Raw genomic sequence first — 26016 nt, 5'->3', positions numbered from 1 at the left:
ACTGATTAGCCCCCCTCCTTCCTCCAGTTGCTGTGCCCATAATTCCTGTCACTAAATCGACTTCTACCACAAGTGCAAGATTGTAATTCACTGAGTAAAAATGGAATCTCATTCACCCATCATTCTGTTGCCAAATATCTGACAAATGTTCTCTTAGTTGCCTCAGATCTGCTAATCCAGGCAGATTAGGGGACTTTTCTAGTTGGTGTGGCTCACCTTTCTACTTATCAACAGCAACACAATGTCCCTTGGTTTTTCTCCATGGGTGTGACAGACAGTTCAGTTCTTTTGTGGCTAATCTGAACCACAGCTCCCTTTACCTGCCTTCGCTTTGATATCCTAAAGATCTAAATTTCAATAGATGTAGCTTGCATCACCTTTTGTGTAGGGAGAGTTGCAGGGGAGGCAATGGCCTAGAGGTATTATTGTTGGACTATTAATCCCGAGACCCTGGTAATGCTCTGGGGACCTGGGGTTTGAATCCCACCATGGCAGATTCAATAAATTCAATAAAAATATGGAGTTAAGAATCTAAAGATGACCATGAATCCATTGACGATTGTCAGGAAAAAGCCATCTGATTCATTAACATCCTTTAGAGAAGGAAACTGCCATCCTTACCTGGTCTAGCTTATCTATGACTCCAGGCCCACAGCAATGTGGTTCACTCTTAACTGCCCTCTGGGCAATTAGGGATGGGCAATAAATGTTGGCTTAGCCAATGACGCCCTGCATCCCATGGATGAGTCAGAAACAAGCTTTGAGCCGATTAAATTAGATTACTTCCAATGTGGAAACAGGCCCTTCGGCTCAACAAGTCCACACCGACCCAATCCCCTACATTTACCCCTTCACCTAACACTACGGGCAATTTAGCATGGCCAATTCACCTAACCTGCACATTTTTGGACTGTGGGAGGAAATCAGAGCACCTGGAGGAAACCCACGCAGACACGGGGAGAATGTGCAAACTCCACACAGACAGTCACCTGAGGCGAGAATTGAACCTGGGTCTCTGGCGCTGTGAGGCAGCAGTGCTAACCACTGTGCCACTGTGCTGCCCACAAATGTCCGACCTGTTCCCACCAGCTTTCTCTCGAAGGTCCCTCCATCCCAAGTCCCACTCACCTTGCACAGCAGACAGTTCTTCTTCTTACAGAGAGGACAATTAAACTCATTGACATCATCTTCGTAAATGCACCAGCCCTTGCAGTCTGGGGTCTGACAGTGATAGCTATTCTCACTTTGGTTCTCAGCAATTGCTAAGCTTCTGTCTAAGTACGTGCGGTACTCGCTCTCCGTCAGGAGCTGTGAAGCAACACCAGAAAAGCTGAGTCAGAATTATACAGCCAACAATACTGAAATCAGCAGACAAGCAGTGGCAGAGTTTCAAAGTAGTTACATCAGAAGTTACAGTACGAACACCCGTGCATGTCAATATTTATTCTCTACACAAGTTTCCTTCCTCCCATCTTCATCTCATCTTATCAGCTTAAGTTTATTTTTATTTGCTCATGGGTGTCACTGGCTGGGCCAGCATTTATTACCCTTTCCAAATTACCCTTTCCAATGAACAATTGCAGCCCATGGGATGTGGTTCCATCCACAGTGCTATTCAGATGGCCTGTTGCATTGCTTTGATTGACAGGCCATCTGGTATAGGTTGAAGAAATATTTCCCATCTGTTGGTAATTAATTTTCAAGCCAGATGATGAAACTACCTGTGGAACTGTTTCCTAATGAGGAGGCAATGACTTCAGGAAAGATGAGTAGAAAAAGTGGGCGGTAAATAATGAAAGTTAGAAAGAATGAGGCTGAAAGCAATAAATAAATGAAATGAGTCAGATGAATAGAAAGTCTGTGTGTGTGGCTGGGTTGGGGTGGTGGAAGGGGAAAGAATGTTTCCACACCCACACAAATTCCACACTGTGAGGTTGGACTAATCAACACTGTGGGCCTCACTAACATTGTACCCAAAAGGAATCTGGTGGGAATGACGTTACAGCAAGTCGGCGGGTTTAGGAAATCAGAGGGGAACTGGAGTTTACCCAATGATGCAGAGGGAACATTCCCAGGCAAGTGGATGGTTTCCAGGCTATTCACAGCCACAGCAGACAGAGGGAATTCCCAAACAAAAGAGGAGAACCTTTTCATGCAGAGGCTGGTGCGTGTATGGAATAAGCTGCCAGAGGAATTGGTGGAGGCTGGTACAATTACAACATTTAAAAGGCATCTGGATGGGTGTATGAATAGGAAGGGTTTAGAAGGATATTGGCCAAGTGCTGGCAAATGGGATGACATGAGGTTAGGATAGCTGGTCGGCATGGACGAGTTAGACCGAAACGTCTGTTACCGTGCTGTACATCTTTATGACTCTATAACCCAAAACTCCTTGTTACGCCAGAAATAGTCCTCCTATTGTCTAACAAACTTTCAAGACAGTAAGATGTTCTCTTCTTGCTCCATGCTGATTGTGGTTAGTAAAGCCACACACAGGGCTCTAGCTAGCAGAAGTTGAAAAGGCGCATTTGCCCCTAGGGTGACATCGGGGTGTTCCTACACCATCCAAGTGAAACCAACTGCCTCTTGGGGGCATGCAGCTTCCCTGTGGCTCATTTCTGGCAAATGTAGATGGGGAGACCCTCCCTACTTTTCTTAATCATGCACCCACCGACACCACCACACCCCCAACCCCTGGCACCATTTACATCCCCTGTTTTGTAAATTTGGGATGATTTTGGTTGCTCTCGACTCAGAACGGAGATGCGAGGAATCATCGATGAAAAAGACTCACGTATTTTATCTCGCGTTCCAGGATTTTGCTTTCACATGAATATAGCTGATCCATGTACGGACACGTCACATCAGCTTCAGTGCTGCTCAGGATTGTTTGCTTCAGACAGTCTCTGTGAACATTCATGGTCATTTAAAATTCTCAAAGCTACTCCACTCCATTTCTCACACACTCCATTTCATATAGCAGTTCAATCCTTCACGTCATGAGTTCATGTTTATTGAGTTGTACAGGCCTACAGTAAAGGCCCTTCAGCCCATCGAGTCTGAGCCAGTGAAAAGCAATCACCTAACTATTCTAACCCCATTTTCCAGCACTTGGCCCTTAACCTGGGCATCACAATTCTACATCTAAATATTTCGTAAATGTTACAAGTGCTTCTGCCTCTATTAGCCCTAAAGGCAGTGAGATTCAGATTCCCACCACCTTCTGAGTGAAAAAACATTTTCCTCAAATCTCCTCGAAACCTTCTGCCCCTTATAGAGTCATACATTTTGGGAAAGCAAATCTTAGCAGGACTTATACACTTATTGGTGAGGTCCTCGGGAGTGTTGCTGAACAAAGAGACCTTGGAGTGCAGTTTCATAGCTCCTTGAAAGTGGAGTCGCAGGTAGATAGAATAGTGAAGAAGGCATTTGGTATGCTTTCCTTTATTGGTCAGAGTATTGAGTACAGGAGTTGGGAGGTCATGTTGCGGCTGTACAGGACATTGGTTAGGCCACTGTTGGAATATTGTGTGCAATTCTGGTCTCCTTCCCATCGGAAAGATGTTGTGAAACTTGAAAGGGTTCAGAAAAGACTTACAAGGATGTTGCCAGGGTTGGAGGATCTGAGCTACAGGGAGAGGCTGAACAGGCTGGGGCTGTTTTCCCTGGAGCGTCAGAGGCTGAGGGGTGACCTTATAGAGGTTTACAAAATTATGAGGGGCATGGAAAGGATAAATAGGCAAAGTCTTTTCCCTGGGGTCGGGGAGTCCAGAACTAGAAGGCATAGGTTTAAGGTGAGAGGGGAAAGATATAAAAGAGTCCTAAGGGGCAACTTTTTCACTCAGAGGACGGTACGTGTATGGAATGAGCTGCCAGATGGTGTGGTGGAGGCTGGTACAATTGCAACATTTAAGAGGTATTTGGATGGGTATATGAATAGGAAGGGTTTGGAGGGATATGGGCTGGGTGCTGGCAGGTGGGACTAGATTGGGTTGGGATATCTGGTCAGCATGGATGGGTTGGACCGAAGGGTCTGTTTCCTTTCTGTACATCTCTATCTTAACTATTTCGGGATAAATCTAGAATAGAACGTCACGGCACGGTGACTCAGTGGTTAGCACTGCTGCCTCACAGCACCAGGGACCCGGGTTGGATTCTAGTCTCAGGAGGAATGTATGGAGTTTGCACATTCTCTCCCTATCTGCATGGATTTCCTCCCGTCCCAGGAAGTGCAGGTTAGCCATGAGAAATGCAGGGTTACAGGGATAAGGTCGGGGTCTGGGTGGGATGCTCTTTGGAGGGCTGGTGTGAATGCAATGGGCTGAATGGCCTGCTTCCACACTGCAGGGATTCTATGATGGACAGGAATGTCACCTTCATGTGAACATACACTAACTTCGCTTGTTCAGGATGGGTAAGAGTAACTTGGGTTATAAAAAGAGAAATGGAATATATAAAAGTTTAGCAGTAACAACAGGGGACTAGTAATCCAGAGGCCCAGGGATATGTCTGGGGACATGAGTTCAAATCCCACTACTGCTGCTGCTGGAATTAAGAATAATATATATGGAATTAAGAGTATATCTTTTTCATTCTATGATTGTAATGAGGTCAGCCAGGTAGACCTCAAAAATATGAGTTCCCTGATTGGACCAGATTAATAGCCCCAATCAAGGAGCCCTGGCTGACAGATATAAATAGGAGTGTCAGGGGTTCTGTTCACTCTGAAGGAGGCAGACCAATGTCAAGTACTATGTACATGTGAGTAAAGGGTGACTTGATGTTGGGATACTGGTCTCTGGAGTTATTTCATTCACAATATATAGTAATGATTTGGAATGAGGAAGCTAACTGTAATATCTCCGAATCTGCAGATGACATGAAACTGGATGGGCGGCTGAGCTGATGCAGAAATGCTTCAGTGTGGTTTAGATGAGTTGAATGATTGGACAGATGTAGTATAATGTGGATAAACGTGAGGTTATCAACATTGATAGCAAAACAAAAAGGTGGATTATTATCTGAATAATTACAAATTGAGAGAAGGGAATGGGCAATGAGACCTGGGTGTTATCATACACTGGTTGCTAAAGGTAAGTGTTCAGGTACAGCAGGAGATCAAGAAGGCAAATGGTACGTTGGCCTTCATAGCGAGAGGATTCAAGAACAGGAGCAGGGATGTCTTGCTGCAATTGTCCAGGGCCTTGGTGAGACCACACCTGGAATATTGTGTGTGGTTTTGGTCTCCTTATCTGAGGAAGGATGTTCTTGCTCTAGAGGGATTGCACTGAAGGTTTATCCAATTGATTCCTGGGATGGCAGGACTGATCAATGAGGGGAGGTTGAATCGGTTAGGATCATATTCACTGGACTTCAGAAAATTGAGGGGGTCCTCATAGAAACCTATAAAAATTTGGACAGTGTTGATGCAGGAAAGATGTTCCTGATGAAGGAAGAGTCCAGAACCTAAGGACACAGGGTAAATCATGTGGACTGAGGTGAGGAGAATTTTCATCACTGAGAGAGTGGGGAGCCTGTGGAATTCACTATCACAGAAAGCAGCGAGGCCAGAACATTGTATGATTTCAAGAAAGATTTGGATAGAGCACTTGGTGCTTCATAAATCAAAGGATAGGGAGGGAAAGCAGGACCAAGATATTGAGTTGGATGGGCAGCCATGATGATAATGAGTGGCTGCGCAGACTCAATGGGCCGAATGGCCTACACCTGCTTCCATTTTCTTTGTTTCTATAAAGCTATTTGTGGTCACTGCATTGATTATTGCTTTAAAAAACATACCTGCTTCACATCTGCTGTCGTTAACTGTTAGGACTTAGATGCGACTGCGATGTAGCTGACTCTCAGCTGCCCCTGTGAAAGGTCTTATGAAGACATTCAGTTCAAGGGCAATTAGGGATGGGCAACACGTACTTGCCTTGAGCTACACTCACATCCCATAAAAGATTGAAGAGAACATGCTGATTTTTATTAATGTATAAATCACTGGTTAGCTCTCAACTGGAGTATTAGGGACAATTCTGGACTCTGCACTGCGTGTCCAGAGGACGTTCACCCAGAGGTTACCAGCAATGGGTAGCACACAAAGAAATTGCTGGAGAAACTCAGAAACATCTGTGGAGAGAGAAACAGAGTTCATATTTTGAGTCGGCTATGACTCTTCGCCTTCAAACCTTCTCTCTCCGCAGGTGTTGCCAGACCTGCTCCAGCACTTTCTGTTTTTATTTCAAATCACCAGCATCTGCAAGACTTTGTTTTTATTCCATAAAAGAATTCAGCAGCGAGCAGAGATTGCAAATGTTTGGGTTGTTTCTCCTTGGAACAGAGACGGTGAGAGTTAACGTCACTGAGGTTTTTGTGAAAGTTGCTGATTGGATTAAGTGAGAGAAAAACATAATAAACAAAGGTCACAAGATCTAAACTCGGTGAGAAAGCAGATCAAGAGAAATGCTTTTTCTCTCAGATGCTCGTTACAGTGTGGAATTCTCTCTCTCAGAAGTGGAGAAGGCTGGGGCCATAAAGGTATTCAAGGTGAAGTTCAATTTTTGGCAGATAATGGATTCCAGGATTACAGGAGTTGGGGCATGCAGACAGGGAAGTGGAGCTGAGATCTGCCATGATCTTATTAAATAATGCAGCAGGTTCAAAAGGGCTGAATAGCCTAATCCTACCATTAAGTCAAAAGTTCCTACGTTTCCACTCAATGAGATGTCAGGATATAAAACGATCTGAACAAGAAGGTGATGGAAATGGAATCCTGAAACACTTTTTTAAAAAAGGAGTTGTGTAAGTGTTTGATTGTGCAAGTTTATGGTCAAAGAACAGATAAGTGGGACTAAGCAAGAATCAGCACAGGCACAATGAGCTGAAGGAATCCACCTCTTTACGTTTCTCACACATGTCTAATTTCTGTTCTCGAAGAACTGAGTGAATTTGAGGGGATTTGACATCACATTACATTTAATGTCTGTCCATTACATTACAGTTACCTCCAGGAGTGCCCTATGCTAATGATATGGAATAAAAACAGCTTCTCTTACTTGCAGAAGGCGTGTAAACATTCTCGAAGAGTCACTCCTTCACCATTCTCCAAGATGTTTAAACAAATTGGACATTCAAAATCTTCCCCGGTCGATATTAGGTTTTGTTCATCTGTTTCCAACAAGAGTTTGTAATTCTCTTGTCGCTTCAGCAGCTTGGACTGCGTATAAATCAAACACAGAACATACAGTACAGAAACAAGCCATTCAGTCTATACCAGTAGTCCTGATCCATTGAAGCCTCTTCCTGTCTTTCCTTCTCTAACTCTACTATCATAATCCTCTTTTCCCTTCTTCATTTTAACTTGTCTAACTTCTCCTTAAATGTGTCTGTATGCTCACTTCAAACATATCCACTGGAAGCGAGTTCAACATTTTTACAGATCGTTGAGTAAAGAAGGTTCTTCTGAATTCTCAATGGATTTCGCAGTGACCATCTTATATTGTGTCCTTTGTCACAATGAAAACAAAATTCTCTTTGTATTCTTCATCATCCAGGACAAAGTTGCCTGGCTGACTAACACTGTCCACTCACCCAACTACCTTTGACATTTATTCCCTATCTCAAAGTGGAGCCAGTATGTACCATCTCCAGGATACACAGCAGAAGTCCACCAACGCTCCTTCCACAGCACCTTCCAAACCCAGGACCTCTCCCACCTAGAAGGACAAGGGCAGCAGATAAAAAGAAACCCTGCCATCTGCAATTTCCCCTCCAAGTCACACACCATCCTGACTTGGAAATATATTGTTGTCACTTCACTGTAACTGGGACAAGATCCTGGATCTCACTTCATAACATCACTGTGGGTCAACCTATGCCCAAGGATTACAGCAATTGAAGAAGGCAGCTTGACATTACCTTCTCCAGGGCAGTTAGTGATGGGCAATAAACGCTGGCTGGGCCAACCATGGCTACACTCTGCAAAAAGAATATAAAACAAGATCTTTTCATAATTTGAGAGACCTTTATTATATTGACCAGGTCACTAATTTGCTAGTTACCTAACTGACTATATAGATGCCACTAGTAGGCAGTCTGTATTATATTAGGAGGAAGTGAGGACTCTAGATGTTGGAGATGAGAGCTGAGATGGATTGTGGTGCTGGAAAAGCACAGCCAGTCAGGCAGCATCTCCTGCTCCTGACCTGCTGTGCTTTTCCAGCACCACACAATTTGAGTCTGTATTATATTGACAAACACTGTGAAAGAAATGAAAAGTTAAGATTACAGCTAGGTAAATGTGAAATGCAAACTCAGAATAGATTTTAGAAAGAGAATTCCCTCCCTTAAAGTTACTAAATTCCCAGAGTTATTCTGTCTCTGGTTATTGAAAATTGCAAGTTCTAATCTCTGCTGGAATGCACGTCTGTGCAATATAAGGTTCTTGAATCCTTTCATCTCGTTACATTTGAGACACAAACCACAGCTATTGACCGTTACTAACTGGTCTGTAAAACTCTTATACTACAGGGGATACTCAGCCGTGGAAGCAGATGTTAGGGAGGGGCACAGTAATTTGCACACCACATTCTCTGAGTGGCAGGAGGTCAGTAACTGACAGCTGTAAAAGCTTTGGCCAGAATGTTTGCAACATCAGAGAGGGTCACCCGCTCAGGTCAATGGTGCTGGACCCTCGAATGGCTGCTTGAACGTTGCATGTCCATTGCTCACAAAGGAAGCAATACATGTAAAAGTGAAGATGTGTGTGAATGGGATTTCCAAAACATCACATCTGGGCTGAATACTTTTGAAGAGAAGGTCCAAGTTTATTGGATTTCTTTGAAGTGTTCAATTTTCTTTTGAAGAGGTGATATACCCAATTGGTTTGATCCAAGGAAACCTTTGGGAGATCAAATGCTCTTTGGAATTGTGAAAAATAATGGACATTAACAAGCATTGTTAACTGATTATTTTTAAAAGGCTGGGAGTAAGTGCCAAGTTACAGAGGTGTACCTTTTAAACAGCCCTGATCTGCACTCTCTCCACAGGCCCAGCTCCCGTTAACACTCCCTCCCCAGAACAAAGATCCAACTATTCAGGGCACTTTCTCCTCAGTTGGATTTGCAGAGTTGGGTGTTTTCTCAAAAGCAATGACACCTTTCATTCTCACCTTTTCATTAACATTGTTAAAGTTGAAGGGGGTTGAGATTTTCACTTGATGGCCAATGTATTAAGGGAATGGAGACAGGTTGATGGCCTTAAGTGGGCAAAATATTTGGCTACTGAAAGGACTAGCTAGACCCAAGGGTTGGCAGAGCCATGAGCACCTTACCCCATTGGCAAACCCACCCCCCTCCCTTTATCATGACAAGCGAGTCGGGGTGAGCGGGTACGTTTTACCTGCCCCTAGCTCTCACTATGATGGTGGTAAGGTGGGGAAAGGGAGGGGCCTAAAATCCAGACCAATGTTTCTGATACATTTAAGATTGGGAAGAATTCGGAAAGAATACAAAGTTACAAATTTCCATCCGGATGGACCTATCAATGACAATGTCAATGTATGGGAACGGGGGACCAAGTGAATCAACTGGCTTTCCTCCCAGCCAGGAACTTTTCTGGTTGGGTTACAATCCAAACGACTATACCAGGAACCCGGATGTGGTGGGATACCTGATGTAAACTTCTCCGAGATACAAACTATAACACTGACCAATTAGGAACGGTGCTCAGTTTCAGTGTTGGGGAGGCTCTAACAATGTGGCTCAGGGACAGGGTCACCAGACTACCTTGTGATGTGGAGACTACTGAGGGACTGGTAGCAGGAGTAGCAGTGATACCATGTGGGCACCCTCAGGGAGGGACCTCAGGGAGAGGCCCTCAGGGAGGGACTTGGAGCTTCTGTTATTAAATTGCCTCCATTTCCAGGTTCCCAACATTGTGGGAGGGGGGGAGGGAGGGGGGGGTCTGGTGTGAGGCTGTGTTGGGGTGGGGTACCGATATAACTGCGATTGTGATAACCTCTACAAGACCCATGGGACATCACAAATTAATCTTCTTGTGGAGCTCACTGACTATGACTTTCCTTGGTAAGAGGCAATGGCCTGCCCAACCAGAACTCAGCACCCTGAGCCCTTCATAAAGCAGGCCCAGGTGATTAAAAACAAAAACATAAACAAAAACAAAGTCAAGGTGATCTGGTGGTAGTGAAGGGGGGAGTGATAAACCGCCCCGTGTTTACCATGGAGCAAGGCCCACATTGGGAGAGCCAGCAGTACCCATTTTAAAGCAAACAGTATTCATTCTAAAACAGCAGCTGCCAGCCCGACCACATGATCGGGAGAAGGGGGGCCCAAAGACAGATCCGAATACACACCGGACCAGACACGAGTCAGGACTCCAGACAATGGTCATGACTCACAGATCGAAACCCACCTTATAATCTCATCAAGGTTCCAACTGACACACACCCATAACCTGATCATGCAAAACAGTCCTACACAAAAGGCAAACACCAAATGAACAGGATGAATCTAACAGACACTTTGGAAGTAACAAAGGGGGGTGCTAGCCTCCAGCCCTCACGGAGAGACAAGCAGATAGGACCCGGACCCCTTTACGTAAAGGTAAACAGCACACCTTTTGTGTATGCTGCCGACTCTCCGAGGACGGCAGGAAGCTTGACATTCACACATACTCCAGCCATGATTACCACCATTCACACTCATTCATACCCAATCTCCTACATCCTGACTCATGAAGTATATAACTTGTAACATCGCGCGGGGAACGAGAGAGCGATCGAGATTCGGACCTCGGTTGGTCTCCGCCGGTGTTAAACACTTTAATAAAATTACCGATTGTCAAACCGCACTCTGGGCTCGGACTGAGATCATTTCATCCACGCCTAGCAGTAGGAAAGACATTCGGTTGTGTACAATAACATGTCCTGATATAAGGAGCAAACCAGATAAAGTAGATCCAGGGATGGGTCTGCAGAACTGTCTGTTCCAGGTTGGGACTAGCCTACATACACCATAAGTTTTTTGGTGTTCAACAAAAAAACAACATTCCTTTCCAGTTGGGATTCATGAGTTATTACAGCAGCTAAACTAAATCTTACGATGACCACTACTGACGCCATGTTGTACGAGCTAGCTGGACTCTTGGTCATCATGCCACCACCTTCCTTTTCAGATTAGGATCTACAGGGCCTGCATTGTCCAGTAAGGTAGAGGAAACCACTGGGTAGTCTAATGAAGACAGTGTTAAAAAGAGACCGTTTTGAATGACAGTAATCAGGTATGGGTTACATTGACAGACATCATTGCGAAGACTCTGAGGAGATCTCGGTGATAGGTCTATCTCACACTAACTCCACAGGTTTGGTGAAGCTCCATCATTATCATAGAAGCCCTACATTGCAGATGGAGGCCATTTGGCCCATCAGGTCAGCATTGAACTTCGACAGAGCATCAACCCTATACCCAGAACCCCATAAATTACCATAGTTATCCTGCCCAACCTGCACATTCCTGGGTACTATGGGACAATTTAGCATGGTCGATCCACCTAACCTGCGTATCTTTGGACTGTGGGAGGAAACAGGAGCACCCGGAGGAAACCAACCCAGGCACAGGGAGAATGTGCAAACTCCACACAGTCAACCGAGGGTGGAATCAAACCAGGGTCCCTGGCGCTGTCAGGCAATAGTGCTAACCACTGATCCACCATGTCCTTGTATAAATGTATAGAGTTGCACTCGAGCTTATGGGCTGTCAGTATTCACCATTTGTAGTGTGGAAATTTTGAAAACATTCCACTTTAACGCAATAGGATTGAAGCACAGTGGAAGCTAATAATGGATGGTAGACAGTGAAAAGAGGAAAAGCAGAAATCAAACAGAACATTAAAAAGCCAAGGGGTATTGAAAAGCGACAAAAGCATTACCTGTTCATATTGTTTAAAACTTTCTTCTTCATTCTTCATCCTCTGGAGTTCTTCTTCATCAGGTTGATACATGTCTGGGACTTGGTAGTTGTCTGGTCTGGCTGTGCTACACATTTCACAACCTGGACGGGTTGGTTTATTAATGTACGTGCAACCTGAACACACCCAACCAATCTGAGAGAGCGGGAGAGAGAGAGAGAGAGAGAGAAGAAAAGGAGAAACATCATTTATTTCATCCAATGGCTTTGTGTTTTACAGCTTATCGAAAGCAAAGACTTGGTACCTTCCATTAGGTACCGAGTATTAGGACATTATCATTAGGCTTTAGAACCAGGAATGTTTAATTTTCAGCAGCAGTTGCTGTTGGGATCTTAAAGAAGTCGAAGCTATATTTCCTTCTCTCAATTACAACCAAAGGTTGGGAGCTCCCTTCCTGAGCTGCTAAATTGAATGTGAGGCAAATCTGTTTTCTGAACTTGCCTTTTGCCAAGATGTGTTTATGAGATGTGACCATATTGGAACAGTTAATTAGTAATAGTTACTGTATCCATTATTCTGTTAAGTTTTTCAATAGAATTAAGTTATTCCGGGTTCTTTCTTTCTTTTGTTGTAGAGTCGGTTCTGCTATAATGCATGTTTCTTCAACGCAAATTGGCTATAACACACTTGAAGAATTTAGACCATTATTTGGAGAGCGCGAACTTTCCCTAACTATATTGGCTATCATGCGATTCTGGTCCCATTGGTTTCAATGGTGCTGTTGTTATGCAATTATCTTATAAGGCAGGATCGCACAGGAATGGAACCATCGTGTTATATCAGAACTGACTATCGTTTAACTAGTGTTCGAATAAATTGTGTTCTGCTTAATGTCGAATAGTTTGACCAAGCGAATTGCGTCTGAAACACAACACCTAATAGTTACCTTTAAAATAAGAAAAAGTTAGAGTCTTGGCTAACTTGGCTAATATATTTTGAGGGGGTCTGGTCTGGTCCATAACATTAATACAATGGAGTTGGTGATGAGAAAAGTACCTACCTTTGCTGATTCCTCTGGCAAAGTGTTTGCTTCATTTGACTGTACTTGGGCACCACGTCCTTCCAACTTAAGAAAAGCATCTTCACTGTTCAGTTTTGAATTGAACATACCTAGAAGAAAGGGATGAGTTTAATTTTCTGAAATCTTCTCTCTCATCAACAGCCAAAGCAACACCAATGCCCATCATTTCTTGAAATTAGTCGTTTTATTAACAGCCGAGAGACTCTCCTTCTGATGATCTACAAATAAAGGTGTAGAGTTCAGCAGCATTATTGGCATATACTGTCCTCTTCTGCAAAAACTTGATTTCACCCAAATCATGGCAGAGAAACACTGGTGAGTTTGTGACACGTGTCATTATTGATGTATAAACGGGCCAGCAATTTTGCCAATAATGCACCACAAGTTGTGATTCTCCAGAACTCGTTGATCGATTCAGGCCACAAATTCTGTTCAATCTGTGGCTACAGGAAAAGTGAGTGAGATGCCCCACTCTGGAAAGGCATTACATAAACGCAAGTCTTTGTTCAGGACGGGGTGGAATTGGTAAACCGCACCCATTTACACTTGAAGCCTGGTCACGTGGCAACAACGCAAGGACGTCAGCTGACGTGCACATAAACTTGTGGAGTTAACTCCACTCAGAATGTGACACATGCTTGTGGAGGTGGAATTTGAAAAGGTTCCAGGTCCAGATCAGAGAAGAACACTCCGTCTGGCAGTACCAAGCTCTGTCCCAGATCCCACCACAGGGGATTCCCATTCATTTGGAAAGAGACCAGCCTGTGGAGGGAAGTGGCCACATTGGATTTGTCTGAGAAGTGAAAGCCAAGTGTCATCAACTAAATACATGCTATTAAAGTCTAGTTTCCATATTAATTGGGCTTTTACATTTAGTGTTTTCACTGTGTAATGCACACACACACACACACACACACAGATACGGCATGGGTGCTGGGGAATATAATTTGAGAGTGTGGTGCCGGGAAAGGCAGCAGCTGAGGAACAGGAGAACTGATGTTTCGGGCATAAGCCCTTTATCAGGAATGAGGCTTGTGGGTCGGGGCTGAGAGATAAATGGGATGGGGGGGTGGGGTTGGGGGGAGGTAGCTGGGAAAGCGATAGGTGGATGAAGGTGAGGGCGAAGGTGATAAGTCAGAGGGGTTAGTGGTGGAAGGGATGGGAGGGCGGTGCCAAGTTGGAGGCTTGGGACTGGGATAAGGTGGGGGAGGAGAAATGATGAAACTGTTGAAATCCACATATATCCCATGTGGGTGCAGGATTCAGCTGGGGGATATAAGCACCACTACAATATGGCAGTAGTGTAGAGGGAAACGAAGAAAAAAAAATGAGAAAAGAAAACATAACCAAGAGATTTGGAATCTCCTCAGTTAAAAAAAAGGTCTGGCTTCCAATGGAGCAGTGGTAACATCCCTACCTCTGGGCCAAGAGGCCTGGGTTCAAGTCCCACCTGCTCCAAAGGTGTGTCGCAACAGGAGAGAACAGGCTGATTAGATAATATCTTCCATGTCAACTGCAATTTCCTCACAGCCAATGCATGGACCCCACAGCCAAACTAACATGATGGGTTAAGAGTGGGATGGGGGATGGAGAGGGAGAGTAGGTGTACGATAGTTCACACAAGGGATCACACCCACTCGCAACCCAGGCCTGTTCTGTCACACTTGGGTGTGTCTGTGGCTATTGGGCAAAGACTGTGTATTTGTGAAAAAGTAAAATACAGTTGTTATCTTTCCTTGCCCCTCCCAATGCCTTGCAATGGGGGTCTCAGTCTCAAATGGCTGGAGGGCCTCCCAATGGCTCTCAAGTGTTCCAGATTTCACCCTGGCCCCAATTTAAAAATTCTGGCTCTGCTCTCTGTATGATAAATCCCATACCTGGGGAGGTGGCAGCTTAGTTACGATGATCCTGGAAGAATAGTCCAGGGGCTGTAGGTGTATGTTTCAAATCCTACCATTGTAACTGGTAAGATCTTTGAAACAAATAATAAGAATGAATAAAAATCTGGAATTGGAAAAGTTAGTTTCAGCAATGCTGATTATAAAATAATCATTGCTTGCTGTAAAAACTCATTTGGCTGACTGTTGAATTTTTTTGCGAAGGAAATCTGCTGTCCTTATTCAGACTGGCCTATGTGTGACTCCAGTCCCATAGCAATATAGTTGACTTTTCAACGCCCTCTGAAATGTTCAAGGGCTTTGCCAGTGACACTTACATCCTACAAAACAATAAAGAAAATATAAAAATTAGCTTCAGAGAAGATGCAAGACAAGACTTTTAAAGTTTGCTGTGAGGTACGAGAGCCAAGTCTGAATGGGCTTGGACATTTCTCTAGGACAGAAACAGCTCAGGTGGGGGAGTGGAATCTAACATAAATCTTTAAGAATATGAAGAGGTTTGATAGATTAGATACAGCGAAAATTTTCAACCTGTGAGGGAGCACAGATTTAAAAGTCATAAATGTAAGAGAGTCACAAACAAATCCAGTGAGGAATTAACAAGGAATGTCTTTATGCAGGGAGTGTTAAAAAACTGGAACTTGACATGTTAGTTTGGCTGTGGGGTCCATGCATTGGCTGTGAGGAAATTGCACTTGACATGGAAGATATTATTTTGAGACAAATAATATTAAACAAATGCCCAATAAGCGTATAATGGAAAAAAATCAAATAAATGGTGATTGGCTGAGATAGAATAAGTAAAATTGGAAGTAGGGGGTTTATATGGAACACTAGCATGGACCAGGTGGGCTGAATGGCCTGTTTCTATGTAAACACTCTGTAATACCAGAGAATTGTTGGGAATTTGCACAGATTACATTGGCCTGTTGGTGATATAATTAGGAGTTTGTAACATGATTTCTTTCTCTTCTAGGTGTTAGTAATAAATGGAACATCAAACTTTGGCCAAAATCCCTCCCTAAAGGCATTTTGGATTAACTTATAGCATGAAGTTCAAGAAGGCAGTTCATCACCACCTTCTCAAGGGCAGCTGGGGGTCAGGCAATAAATGTTGGTCAGCCCACTTCCCACGAATGAATAAAGAATAAATAACTCAGTATGTGGATTGTCCGACCAGACGGGAGGCCATACTGGACTTGGTACTTGGTAACGAACCGGGACAAGTGATGGGCTTGTTAGTGGGTGAACATTTTGGTGATGGTGACCACAATTCTGTGACTTTCACCTTGGTTATGGAGAGAGATAGGTGCGTGCAACAGGGTAGGTTTTACAATTGGGGGAAGGGTAAATACGATGCTGCAAGACAGGATCTGAGGAGCATAAGTTGGGAGCATAGGCTGTCAGGGAAAGATGTCGTAGAAATGTGGAACTTTTTCAAAGAACAGATACGATATGTCCTTGATATGTATGCACCTGTCAGGCAGGAAAGAGATGGTCGTGTGAGGGAACCTTGGTTGACGAGGGAGATTGAATGTCTTGTAAAGAGGAAGAAGGAGGCTTACATAAGGTTGAGGAAACAAGGTTCAGACAGACCGTTGGAGGGATACAGGATAGCCAGAAGGGAGCTGAAGAAAGGGATTAGGAGAGCTAAGAGAGGGCATGAAAATTCTTTGGCGGGTAGGATCAAGGATAACCCCAAGGCATTTTATGCATATGTGAGAAACATGAGAATGACGAGAACGAGGGTAGGTCCGATCAAGGACAGTAGTGGGAGACTTTGTATTGAGTCGGAAAAGATAGGAGAGGTCTTGACTGAGTACTTTTCTTCAATATTTACAAATGAGAGGGACCATATTGTTGAAGAGGAGAGTGTGAAATGGACTGATAAGCTAGAAGAGATACTTGTTGGGAAGGAAGATGTGTTGGACATTTTGAAAAACTTGAGGATAGACAAGTCCCCCGGGCCTGATGGGATATATCCGAGGATTATGTGGGAAGCAAGAGTGGAAATTGCAGAGCCGTTGGCAATGATCTTTTCGTCTTCACTGTCAACGGGGGTGGTACCACGGGACTGGAGAGTGACGAATGTTGTACCCCTGTTCAAAAAAGGGAATAGGGATAACCACGGGAATTACAGGCCAGTTAGTCTTACTTCGGTGGTAGGCAAAGTAATGGAAAGGGTACTGAGGAATAGGATTTATGAGTATCTGGAAAGACACTGCTTGATTAGGGACAGCCAGCACGGATTTGTGAGGGGTAGGTCTTGCCTTACAAGTCTTATTGAATTCTTTGAGGAGGTGACCAAGCATGTGGATGAGGGTAGAGCAGTGGATGTAGTGTACATGGATTTTAGTAAGGCATTTGATAAGGTTCCCCATGGTAGGCTTATGCGGAAAGTCAGGAGGCATGGGATAGAGGGAAATTGGGCCAGTTGGATATTGAACTGGCTAACCGGTCGAAGTCAGAGAGTGGTGGTAGATGGTAAATATTCAGCCTGGAACCCAGTTACAAGTGGAGTTCCGCAGGGATCAGTTCTGAGTCCTCTGCTGTTTGTAATTTTTATTAATGACTTGCACGAGGGAGTCATTAAATTTGCTGATGATACAAAGATTGGTGGAGTTGCGGATCGTGGGGAGGGCTGTTGTCGGCTGCAAAGGGACTTAGATATGATGCAGAACTGGGCTGAGGAGTGGCAGATGGAGTTCAACCCTGCCAAGTGTGAGGTTGTCCATTTTGGAAGGACAAATAAGAATGCGGAATACAGGATTAATGGTAGGGTTCTTGGTCAGGTGGAGGATCAGAGGAATCTTGGGGTCTATGTTCATAGATCTTTGAAAGTTGCTACTCAGGTGGATAGAGCATGTAAGAAGGCCTATGGAGTATTATCGTTCATTAGCAGAGGGATTGAATTCAAGAGTCGTGAAGTGATGGTGCAGCTGTACAGGACTTTGGTTAGGCCACATTTGGAGTACTGTGTGCAGTTCTGGTCGCCTCACTTTAGGAAAGATGTGGAAGCTTTGGAGAGGGTGCAGAGAAGATTTACCAGGATGTTGCCTGGAATGGAGAATAGGTCGTACGAGGATAGGTTGAGAGTGCCTTTTCTCATTGGAATGGCGAAGGAGGAGGGGTGACTTGATAGAGGTTTATAAGATGATCAGAGGAATAGATAGAGTAGACAGTCAGAATCTTTTTCCCCGGGTATGACAGAGTGTTACAAGGGGACATAAATTTAAGGTGAAGGGTGGAAGGTATAGGGGGAATGTCAGGGGTAGGTTCTTTACCCAGAGAGTGGTGGGGGCATGGAATGCGCTGCCTGTGGGAGTGACAGAGTCAGAATCATTGGTGACCTTTAAGCGGCAATTGGATAGGTACATGGATGGGTGCTTAAGCTAGGACAAATGTTCAGCACTACATCGTGGGCCGAAGGGCCTGTTCTGTGCTGTATTGTTCTATGTTCTATGTTCTAAAGTCTCAAGTAAGTCGTTAAGAGGACCTTAACTCTTCAAATATGTTGTACTGACCAGCTATTACTCAGTGAAACCTGTAAGGGAGATCAATGATTGATTCTGAAAGGTTAAGGAAAATGTGCTGTTTTGCTCTTAGCATTATCCAATTACAACAATGAAACTTTTTTCTGTGATTTCAGCTGAGGTACAACATTCGTCCAGGACACAAGGAACAACTTCTTTAGTTTTTTTGGAATAGTGCCAAAGATGAATGGCACCCAGAATTGAACTGGGGGCAAGGGCTTCTGTTTACTCCCTCTTCTACAACTCAAAAATGATCTTGAATCAGGAATTTAGGGTTGATTTTCCTGAAATTTGATTAAACAAGCAATTGTTTATATTCATGCGGTTATGCGCAATTGGGTCTGATTCATTATGAAAATGTACGTATTCTTTTCACTGAGGAAATGAATTATCCTCCTGTGTCCCAAAGTGTCCCTTGAACAGAAAACAACCTGATGTATTTTAAAACAAAGTTAAAAATCACACAACACCAGGTTATCGTCCAACAGATTTATTTGGAAGCACTAGCTTTCGGAGCGCTGCTCCTCTGAAAGCTAGTGCTTCCAAATAAACCTGTTGGACTATAACCTGGTGTTGCGTGCTTTTTAACTTTGTCCACCCCAGTCCAATACCAGCACTTCCACATCATGTTTTAAAACAAATCACACAATTATTTCTGTCATTCAGACGATGAGCAGGAATCTGAGAGCATTGTTCACAATTCCATGTACACACATGTACGCACAGATGAAATTACCATGTTGGTGATATCAGTAGGAGTTTTTGAAATGATTTCTTCCTCTCTTCAAAGAAACAGATTAAACATTAATAACCCCTTAGTCTTTTGCACTGTGCCTCTACACAAGGCCTCTGGCTTCTCCTCACCCTCGTTAAAAGTATTTTAAAAAAACACTTTTTCAACACCTCGCAGTTCTGAAGAAGAGTCATATTGGTCTCAAAGCCTTAACTCTGTTTTTCTCTCTCCACAGATGCTGCCAGACCTGCTGAGGTTCTCCAGCATTCTGTGTGTTTGTTTCAGATTTCCAGCACCTGCAGTATTTTGCTTTTATATTAATAGGTTAAGCTTCGTTTCTAACATTCCTGATGAAGGGCTTATGCCCGAAATGTCGATACTCCTGCTCCTCGGATGCTGTCTGACCTGTTGCGCTTTTCCAGCACCATATACTCCAACTCTGAGCTCCAGCATCTGCAGTCCTCACTCTCTCCCTTTGATTCTGACAGTAATGTTTGGACTTGTGCAGATAGGGACCTGTGTTGCTGCGTGGAAATTCTGGTTGGTTTAGAAAATGAGGATTTATTGGGCTCCTTATTTAGCAATAATGAGCCTCATCATATTGCTTCTATTGTTGAAATTAACTCAGCGACAGGATCATGACAAACAGTCGACTTGGAGACCACCGGTTTGGCGACTTGAACATCTCCCATTCAAATCTTGCCCTGTTTTAAGAATCCAGGTTGTTAGTTAGGGTGGTACGGTAGCTCGGTGGTACGGTAGCTCAGTGGTTAGTACTGCTGCCTCACAGTGCCAGGGACCCAGATTCGATTCCATCCTCAGGCAACTGTCTGTGCAGAGTTTGCATGTTCTCCCCGTGTCTGTGTGTGTATCCTCCAGGTGCTCCAGTTTCCTCCCACAGTCCAAAGACGTGCAGATTAGGTGGTTTGGCCATGCTAAATTGCCCGTGGTGTCCAAGGTTGTGCAGGCTAAGTGGGAAATGCAGGGTTATGGGTTTGGGTGGGATGTCACATGAGTGTGAACTTGATGGGACGAATGGCCTGCTTCCAGGGATTCTGTGAAGTATTACAGTTCCATTATTTGGCCTGTAACATCGTTTGACATCAGAAGAGGCAATTCAGCCCCTCACATCAGTTCCTCCATTAAATAGATTTGTTTTACTCACCTATTGGGTGTCGCTGGATGACCAGCATTTATTGCCCACTCCGAGCTGCTCTTCAACTGTGTGGCTTGCCAATTTCAACGGCCAGTTGAGAGTCGACAATTGCCGTGGGTCTGGAGTCACATTAGGCCAGACTGGGGCTGGATGGCAGATCTCCTTCTTTGAGAGACGTTAGTGAGCCAGATGAGGTTTTCCCAACAACCAATAATGTCATCAGTAGATTCTTAATTCCAGATTTTTTTTAGAATTGAGTTCAAATCCCAGGTACCCAGAACGTCAGCTGAGGATCTGGATGAAGTATAACAATAATACCACAGGCCATCAGCTCCCCACTTTGGAGATGACTATACCTTAACAATGAATGCCCCTCACATAGCAAAAGTCTATCAACCTCAGTTGACTCCCAACCACAGCAGCTTGTTGTTGGGCAGAGGGTTCCAGGTTTCCATTAGCCTTTCTCTAAAGAGGTGTTTCCTGAAATGAATACTTACCACTGGCTGTCTCTGCTGCTTGTAGAAGTAGGATCCGATCCAATTCGCACTGCCTCTGTCTGAGGTTGGCTTGCTTTCCTGACAGGAGATACATAAATGCCGTGTCCCCATCCTTTCGAATGCCATGGAAGTGCAAGGTTTCATGGTCCTTTGCTAATCGATGACCAATGATCCACTGCTGCAGTTTCGGATGAAAACTGTAATCATTATAGACCTTTATGGGCAACAGGAGACAACAAATAACATTCATTCAATGCGACTTTCAAATTGACTCAAAAAAAATGAACTGCCTTTGTCTATCGCCTTTTTAACAACCCGAGGCTATTCTGAGCTTTACAACTCAATGAGGACCTTTCAAATGCAGTGATGGTGATTGAGGGTTAAGTATTGACCAAGTCACAGCAGAGAACTCACTGACTCTTCTTCTTCAAAAAAAGCCATGGGATCCAGTTGAGAGAGCAGGAAAGACATTGGTTTATTGTATGATTTGAATGGTGTCACCTTCTTTAGTGGAGCTTTTCCGCAGTGCTAAACTAAACTAAAGTACATTATACAGAATTCCCCAGAGTCAGATTTGAACACACAACCTTTTGCCTCAGAGGTAAGGGTGCTGTTTTTGAGCTAAAGCCAACATTGCATTGAAAAGACAAGCAGCTTAGAATTTGCACTGATGGCGGGCGGGCTAGGGGTCAAAGTGTGTCTCATGGAAAATTAGTCAGACCTCCAAAGAAGTGGTATTAACCAGTTACAAAGAGATCATCGAGAGATCTCTGAGAAATTAGATTGCTTAACACCTTACTGCCCTCAGGTATGGAAAGTGTGTGATGACTAACTCACCTCCTGACTCCCCTAAGCCTGTCCATCATCTCCAAGGCTCAAATCAGGAATGTGAGGGAAATCTCCCCACTTTCCTGGGTGAGTGCAGCCCCAACAACACTCAAGGCGTTTCACACCATACAGGACAGAACATCTCACTTGCTTGAACCTCCTTCACCATTTTAGACACCCACTCTGTCCACCAGCGATATATAACAACAGTAATGTCTACTATCTAGGTTTTTATTTGATGAGGGGAAGGGGCTGGGGGGGTATTATATTTCAATTTTACCCTCATTTGGATTGGTGATAGGGGAGGTGAACAAAATTTCTGTTTCCAACAGCTCTATCAGTCTCCCATTCCCCAACTTGACTGACATTTCCCACCTTCTCAAGCTTCCATAAGGCCTCCCTGTTCAACATAGTTCCAGGTCTCAGGTTGAGTTATATCATGTACAGTGTGCTGCTTGTAGCTTCTCCATATCAACATGAAGCCCCTCAAGCCTGCTTTGTCATTCAACAAGATCATGGCTGATCTGTCTGTAGCTTCAACTCCACATTCTGACTTATTTCCCATTCTCTTTGACTGTCTTGTTATTAGAAACCATCCACCTCTGTAATATGTTTAATGACTCACCTCCGTCAATCCCTGGGAAAAACAAAGTTCCAAAAGCACTCATCCCTCTTACAGAATAAAATTTCTCCTCATCTCAGTCTTGAATGGGTGACCCTTTTTTTAAACATTGCCCATAATTCCAGTCCCTCCTACAAGAGGTAATGGCATTTCAATGCCAATCCTGTAACGTACACATAACAGATTTGCTAAGACTTAGTTTTGGTACAGGTGAGACTTGAACCTAAGTCTCCTGGCTCATAAGTAGTGACCTTCTCACAGCATCACAGGTTTTCCTTTAGCTATATGGCTTGTTCCTTCCACAAAGAGCTTCAATAAAATAGTCAAACACGATTTCCCTTTCACAAAACTATGTTGACCTGCCTGATTAGCTGTACACTGAAAATTTCTAAGTGCTCTCCCACAACCTCAAAAAATGATTCCAGAATATTCCCGAAGACAGACGAGAAGCTAACCGGCCTGCAGATTTCTGCTTTCTGCCTCCCTTTCTTTCGCGAAAAGGCAAGTCTCATTCCAATGTTTTCCAATCTGATGGGACCTTTCAGGAATCTGGGCCATTATACAAAATGCAAACCAATAAATCTCTTATTTCAGCAGCCACTCCTTTTAGGAAAATAGGGTGAATTTCATTAGGTCCTGGACACTTGTAAGCTTTTAGTTGTAATAACTTTCTCGGTACCCTCTCCCTAGTGAATGGAGTTACGTCCTTCCATCCCCTTCAATTTTTTGACACATATGTATTTCTGGGAGGTTCTAGCTTGTTCCTTTCTCAATTGGGCTTCAAGAAGCACCTCTTCCAATCCTGAATTAAGAAGAACGATTTGAAACAAGCCATCGTCCTGGTTGAAGAGCTGGTGAAAAAGGAAGACTAACAGAGGTTTGAAATAGGAAAGATTCACCCTGTTGGGAGTTTTCTATAGGCCTCCAAATTGATCCAGGGATGTAGAGAAAAGAATAGCAAAGATGATTCTCAATAAGAGGAGAGTAACAAGGTAGATGTCACGGGGTACTTTAATTTCCTCAATATTGACTGGGAATACTATAGTCCAAGTAGTTTAGATGGGTCAGTTTTTGTTCAATGTGTGCAGTGGATTTTCTGACACAGGTGTGGACAGGCCAACAAGGGGCGATGCCATATTGGATTTGGTACTGGGAATGAACCCGGGCAGGCGTTAGATTTGGAGGTAGATGAGCACTTTAGCTATAGTGACCATAATTTGGTTATGTTTACAAAAGCAGTGGGCAGGGATAGGAATATACTGCAGAGAAAGAGGTATATCTGGGGGAAAGGCAATTATGATGGGGTTAGGTAAGGTTTAGGATGCATAAGATGGGGGAGGAAACTGCAGGGGATGGACACACTTGAAATGTGGAGCTTATTCATGGAACAGCTATTGCAGGTCCTTGGTAAGTACATACCTATTAGGCAGGGAGGTAATTGTTGAGAGAGGGAGCCATGGTTTACTAAAAAAGTTGAAGCTCTTGTCAAGAAGAAGAAGAAGGTTTATGTGAGGATGAGGTGTGAAGGCTCAGTTAGGAGGTTGGAGAGTTACAAGTTAATCAGAAAAGTCCTAAAGAGAGGGCTAAGAAGAGCCAGGAGGGGACATGAGAAGTTGTTGGCAGATAAGATCAAGGAAAACCCTAAGGCCTTCTATCGGTATATCAGGAATAAAAGAATGACTAGAATAAGAGTAGGGCCAATCAAAGACACTAGCGAAAAGTTGTGTGTAGATCCTGAGGACATAAGGGTAACGCTTAATGAATACTTTTTGTCAGATTCACATTGGAAAAGGGCAATGTTAGTGAGAATACAGAGATACAGACTACTAGATTAGATGGGATTGTGGTTGACAAAGAGGAGGTTTTAGAAATTTTGGAAGATCTGAAAATAGTTAAGATTCCAGGACTGTATAGGATTTATCCTCAGATTCTCTGGGAAGCCAGGGAGGAGATTGCAGAGCCTTTGTCTTCAATCTTTATGTCATCATTGTCGACAGGAGTAGTGCCAGAAGACTGAAGGATAGCAAATGTTGTTCCCTTGTTTAAGGAGGGGAGTCGGGACAACCCTGAGAATTCTAGATCAAGCGAGCCTTACTCCGGTTGTGGGTAAGGTGCTGGAAAAGGTTATAAGAGATAGGATTTATAATCATCTGGAAAGGAATAATTTAATTAGGAATATTCAACATGTCTTTGAGAAGGGTAGGTCGTGCCTCACTAACCTTATTGAGTTCTTTGAGAAGGTGACAAAATAGGTGGATGAAGGTAAAGCGGTTGATGTGGTGTACATGGACTTCAGTAAGGCATTTGGTAAGGTTCCACATGGTAGGCCATTGCACAAAATCCGGAGGTTTGGGATTGAAGGTGATCTTGTGGTTTGGATCAGAAATTGGCTAGCTGAAAGACAACAGAAGGTGGTGGTTGGTGGGAAATGTTCATCCTGGAGCACAGTTACCAGTGGTATGCTGCAAGGATCTGTTTTGGGGCCATTGCTGATGGTCATTTTTATAAATGATCTGGAGGTTGACATAGAAGGATGGGCTAGTAAATTTGCAGATGACACTAAAGTAGGCAGAGTTGTGGATAGTGCCGAAGGATGTTTTGGGTTACAGAGGGGCATAAATAAGATGCAGAACTGGGCTGAGAAGTGGCAAATGGAGTTTAATGTGGAAAAGTGTGAGTTAGTTCACTTTAGAAGAACTAACAGGAATGCAGAGTACTGGGCTAATGGTAAAACTTTTGGCAGTGTAGATTAACAGAGATCTCGGTCAAGATCAGAGTGGTGCTAGAAAAACACAGCAGGTCAGGCAGCATCCAAGGAGCAGGAAAATCAATGAAGGGCCTTTGCCCGAAATGTAGATTTTCCTGCTCCTTGGATGCTGCCTGACCTGCTGTGCTTTTCCAGCACCACTCTAATCCTGACTCTAATCTCCAGCATCTGCAGTCCCTACTGCTGTCAGAAAGATCTCGGTGTCCAGGTGCATAAATCCCTGAAAAGTTGCCACCCAGGTCGATAGGATTGTTAAGAAGGCATATGGTGTGTTGGCGTTTATTGGTAGGGGGATTAAGTTTCGGAGCCACAAGGTCATGCTTCAGTTGGAAGGAAGGTCTTATGAAAGACTTGAGGCTATTTTCATTAGAGAGAAGAAGGTTGGGAGGTGACTTAATCGAGATGTATACAATAATCAGAGGGTTAGATAGGGTGGAGAGTGAGACCTTTTTCTTTGGATGGTGAAGGCTAACACGAGGGGACATAGCTTTAAATTGGGGGTGATAGATTTAGGACAGATATCAGGGATAGTTTCTTTACTCAGAGAGTAGTAAGGGTGTGGAATGGCCTGCCTGCAACAGTAGTGGACTCACCAACATGAATGGTATTTAAATGGGCATTGGATATACATATGGATAATAATGGAATGGTGTAGGTTAGATGGACATCAGATTAATTTCACTGTTTGGCACAACACCGAGGACCGAAGGACCTGTATTATGCTATCCTGTTCTATGTTCTATGTTCTAAGTGAGGCACAGTCCTTCAGAGCTTCGACAGTTAGTAATGAGAGTGCAGGTCTAGGTTGTGGTGAAGTTATAACTGAATAATCACAAAAGCGCTTGTTCTAAAATTGAAGGAAATGGCTCTTTGCATTCTGGACGTTAGGATCTGCTTCCATTCAGAAACACAAGTCATATCACACGCTGTTTCCCGTTCATACTTACTGCTGATAGAAGAAACCTGTGTAGGG

The 26016-nt window shown here is 43.8% G+C and overlaps 1 protein-coding gene across 3 annotated transcripts in view; it reads right to left on the bottom strand.

Moving 5' to 3' along the window:
* rbck1 (RanBP-type and C3HC4-type zinc finger containing 1) overlaps nucleotides 1–26016 on the bottom strand; it is a 54997-nt gene that overhangs the window by 10786 nt on the left and 18195 nt on the right. For 2 of the 3 annotated variants that reach the window (XM_072556251.1, XM_072556252.1), the window contains exons 5-10: nucleotides 20827–21040; nucleotides 12989–13098; nucleotides 11950–12123; nucleotides 7059–7219; nucleotides 2795–2906; nucleotides 1129–1308 (exon numbers count right to left, since the gene is read on the bottom strand). In XM_072556251.1, coding sequence (XP_072412352.1) covers nucleotides 1129–1308; nucleotides 2795–2906; nucleotides 7059–7219; nucleotides 11950–12123; nucleotides 12989–13098; nucleotides 20827–21040 — 951 coding nt within the window. Of the gene's footprint in view, nucleotides 1–1128; nucleotides 1309–2794; nucleotides 2907–7058; nucleotides 7220–11949; nucleotides 12124–12988; nucleotides 13099–20826; nucleotides 21041–24495; nucleotides 24983–26016 lie in introns of those variants that run through there. The other variant, XM_072556253.1, reaches the window with a different exon arrangement.

Source organism: Chiloscyllium punctatum, chromosome 37 (genome assembly GCF_047496795.1).
Source record: "Chiloscyllium punctatum isolate Juve2018m chromosome 37, sChiPun1.3, whole genome shotgun sequence".
In the NCBI taxonomy this organism is placed as follows: domain Eukaryota; kingdom Metazoa; phylum Chordata; class Chondrichthyes; order Orectolobiformes; family Hemiscylliidae; genus Chiloscyllium; species Chiloscyllium punctatum.
Note: the sequence above shows the minus strand (reverse complement) of the source record. Positions and strands in the feature narration are given on the sequence as shown.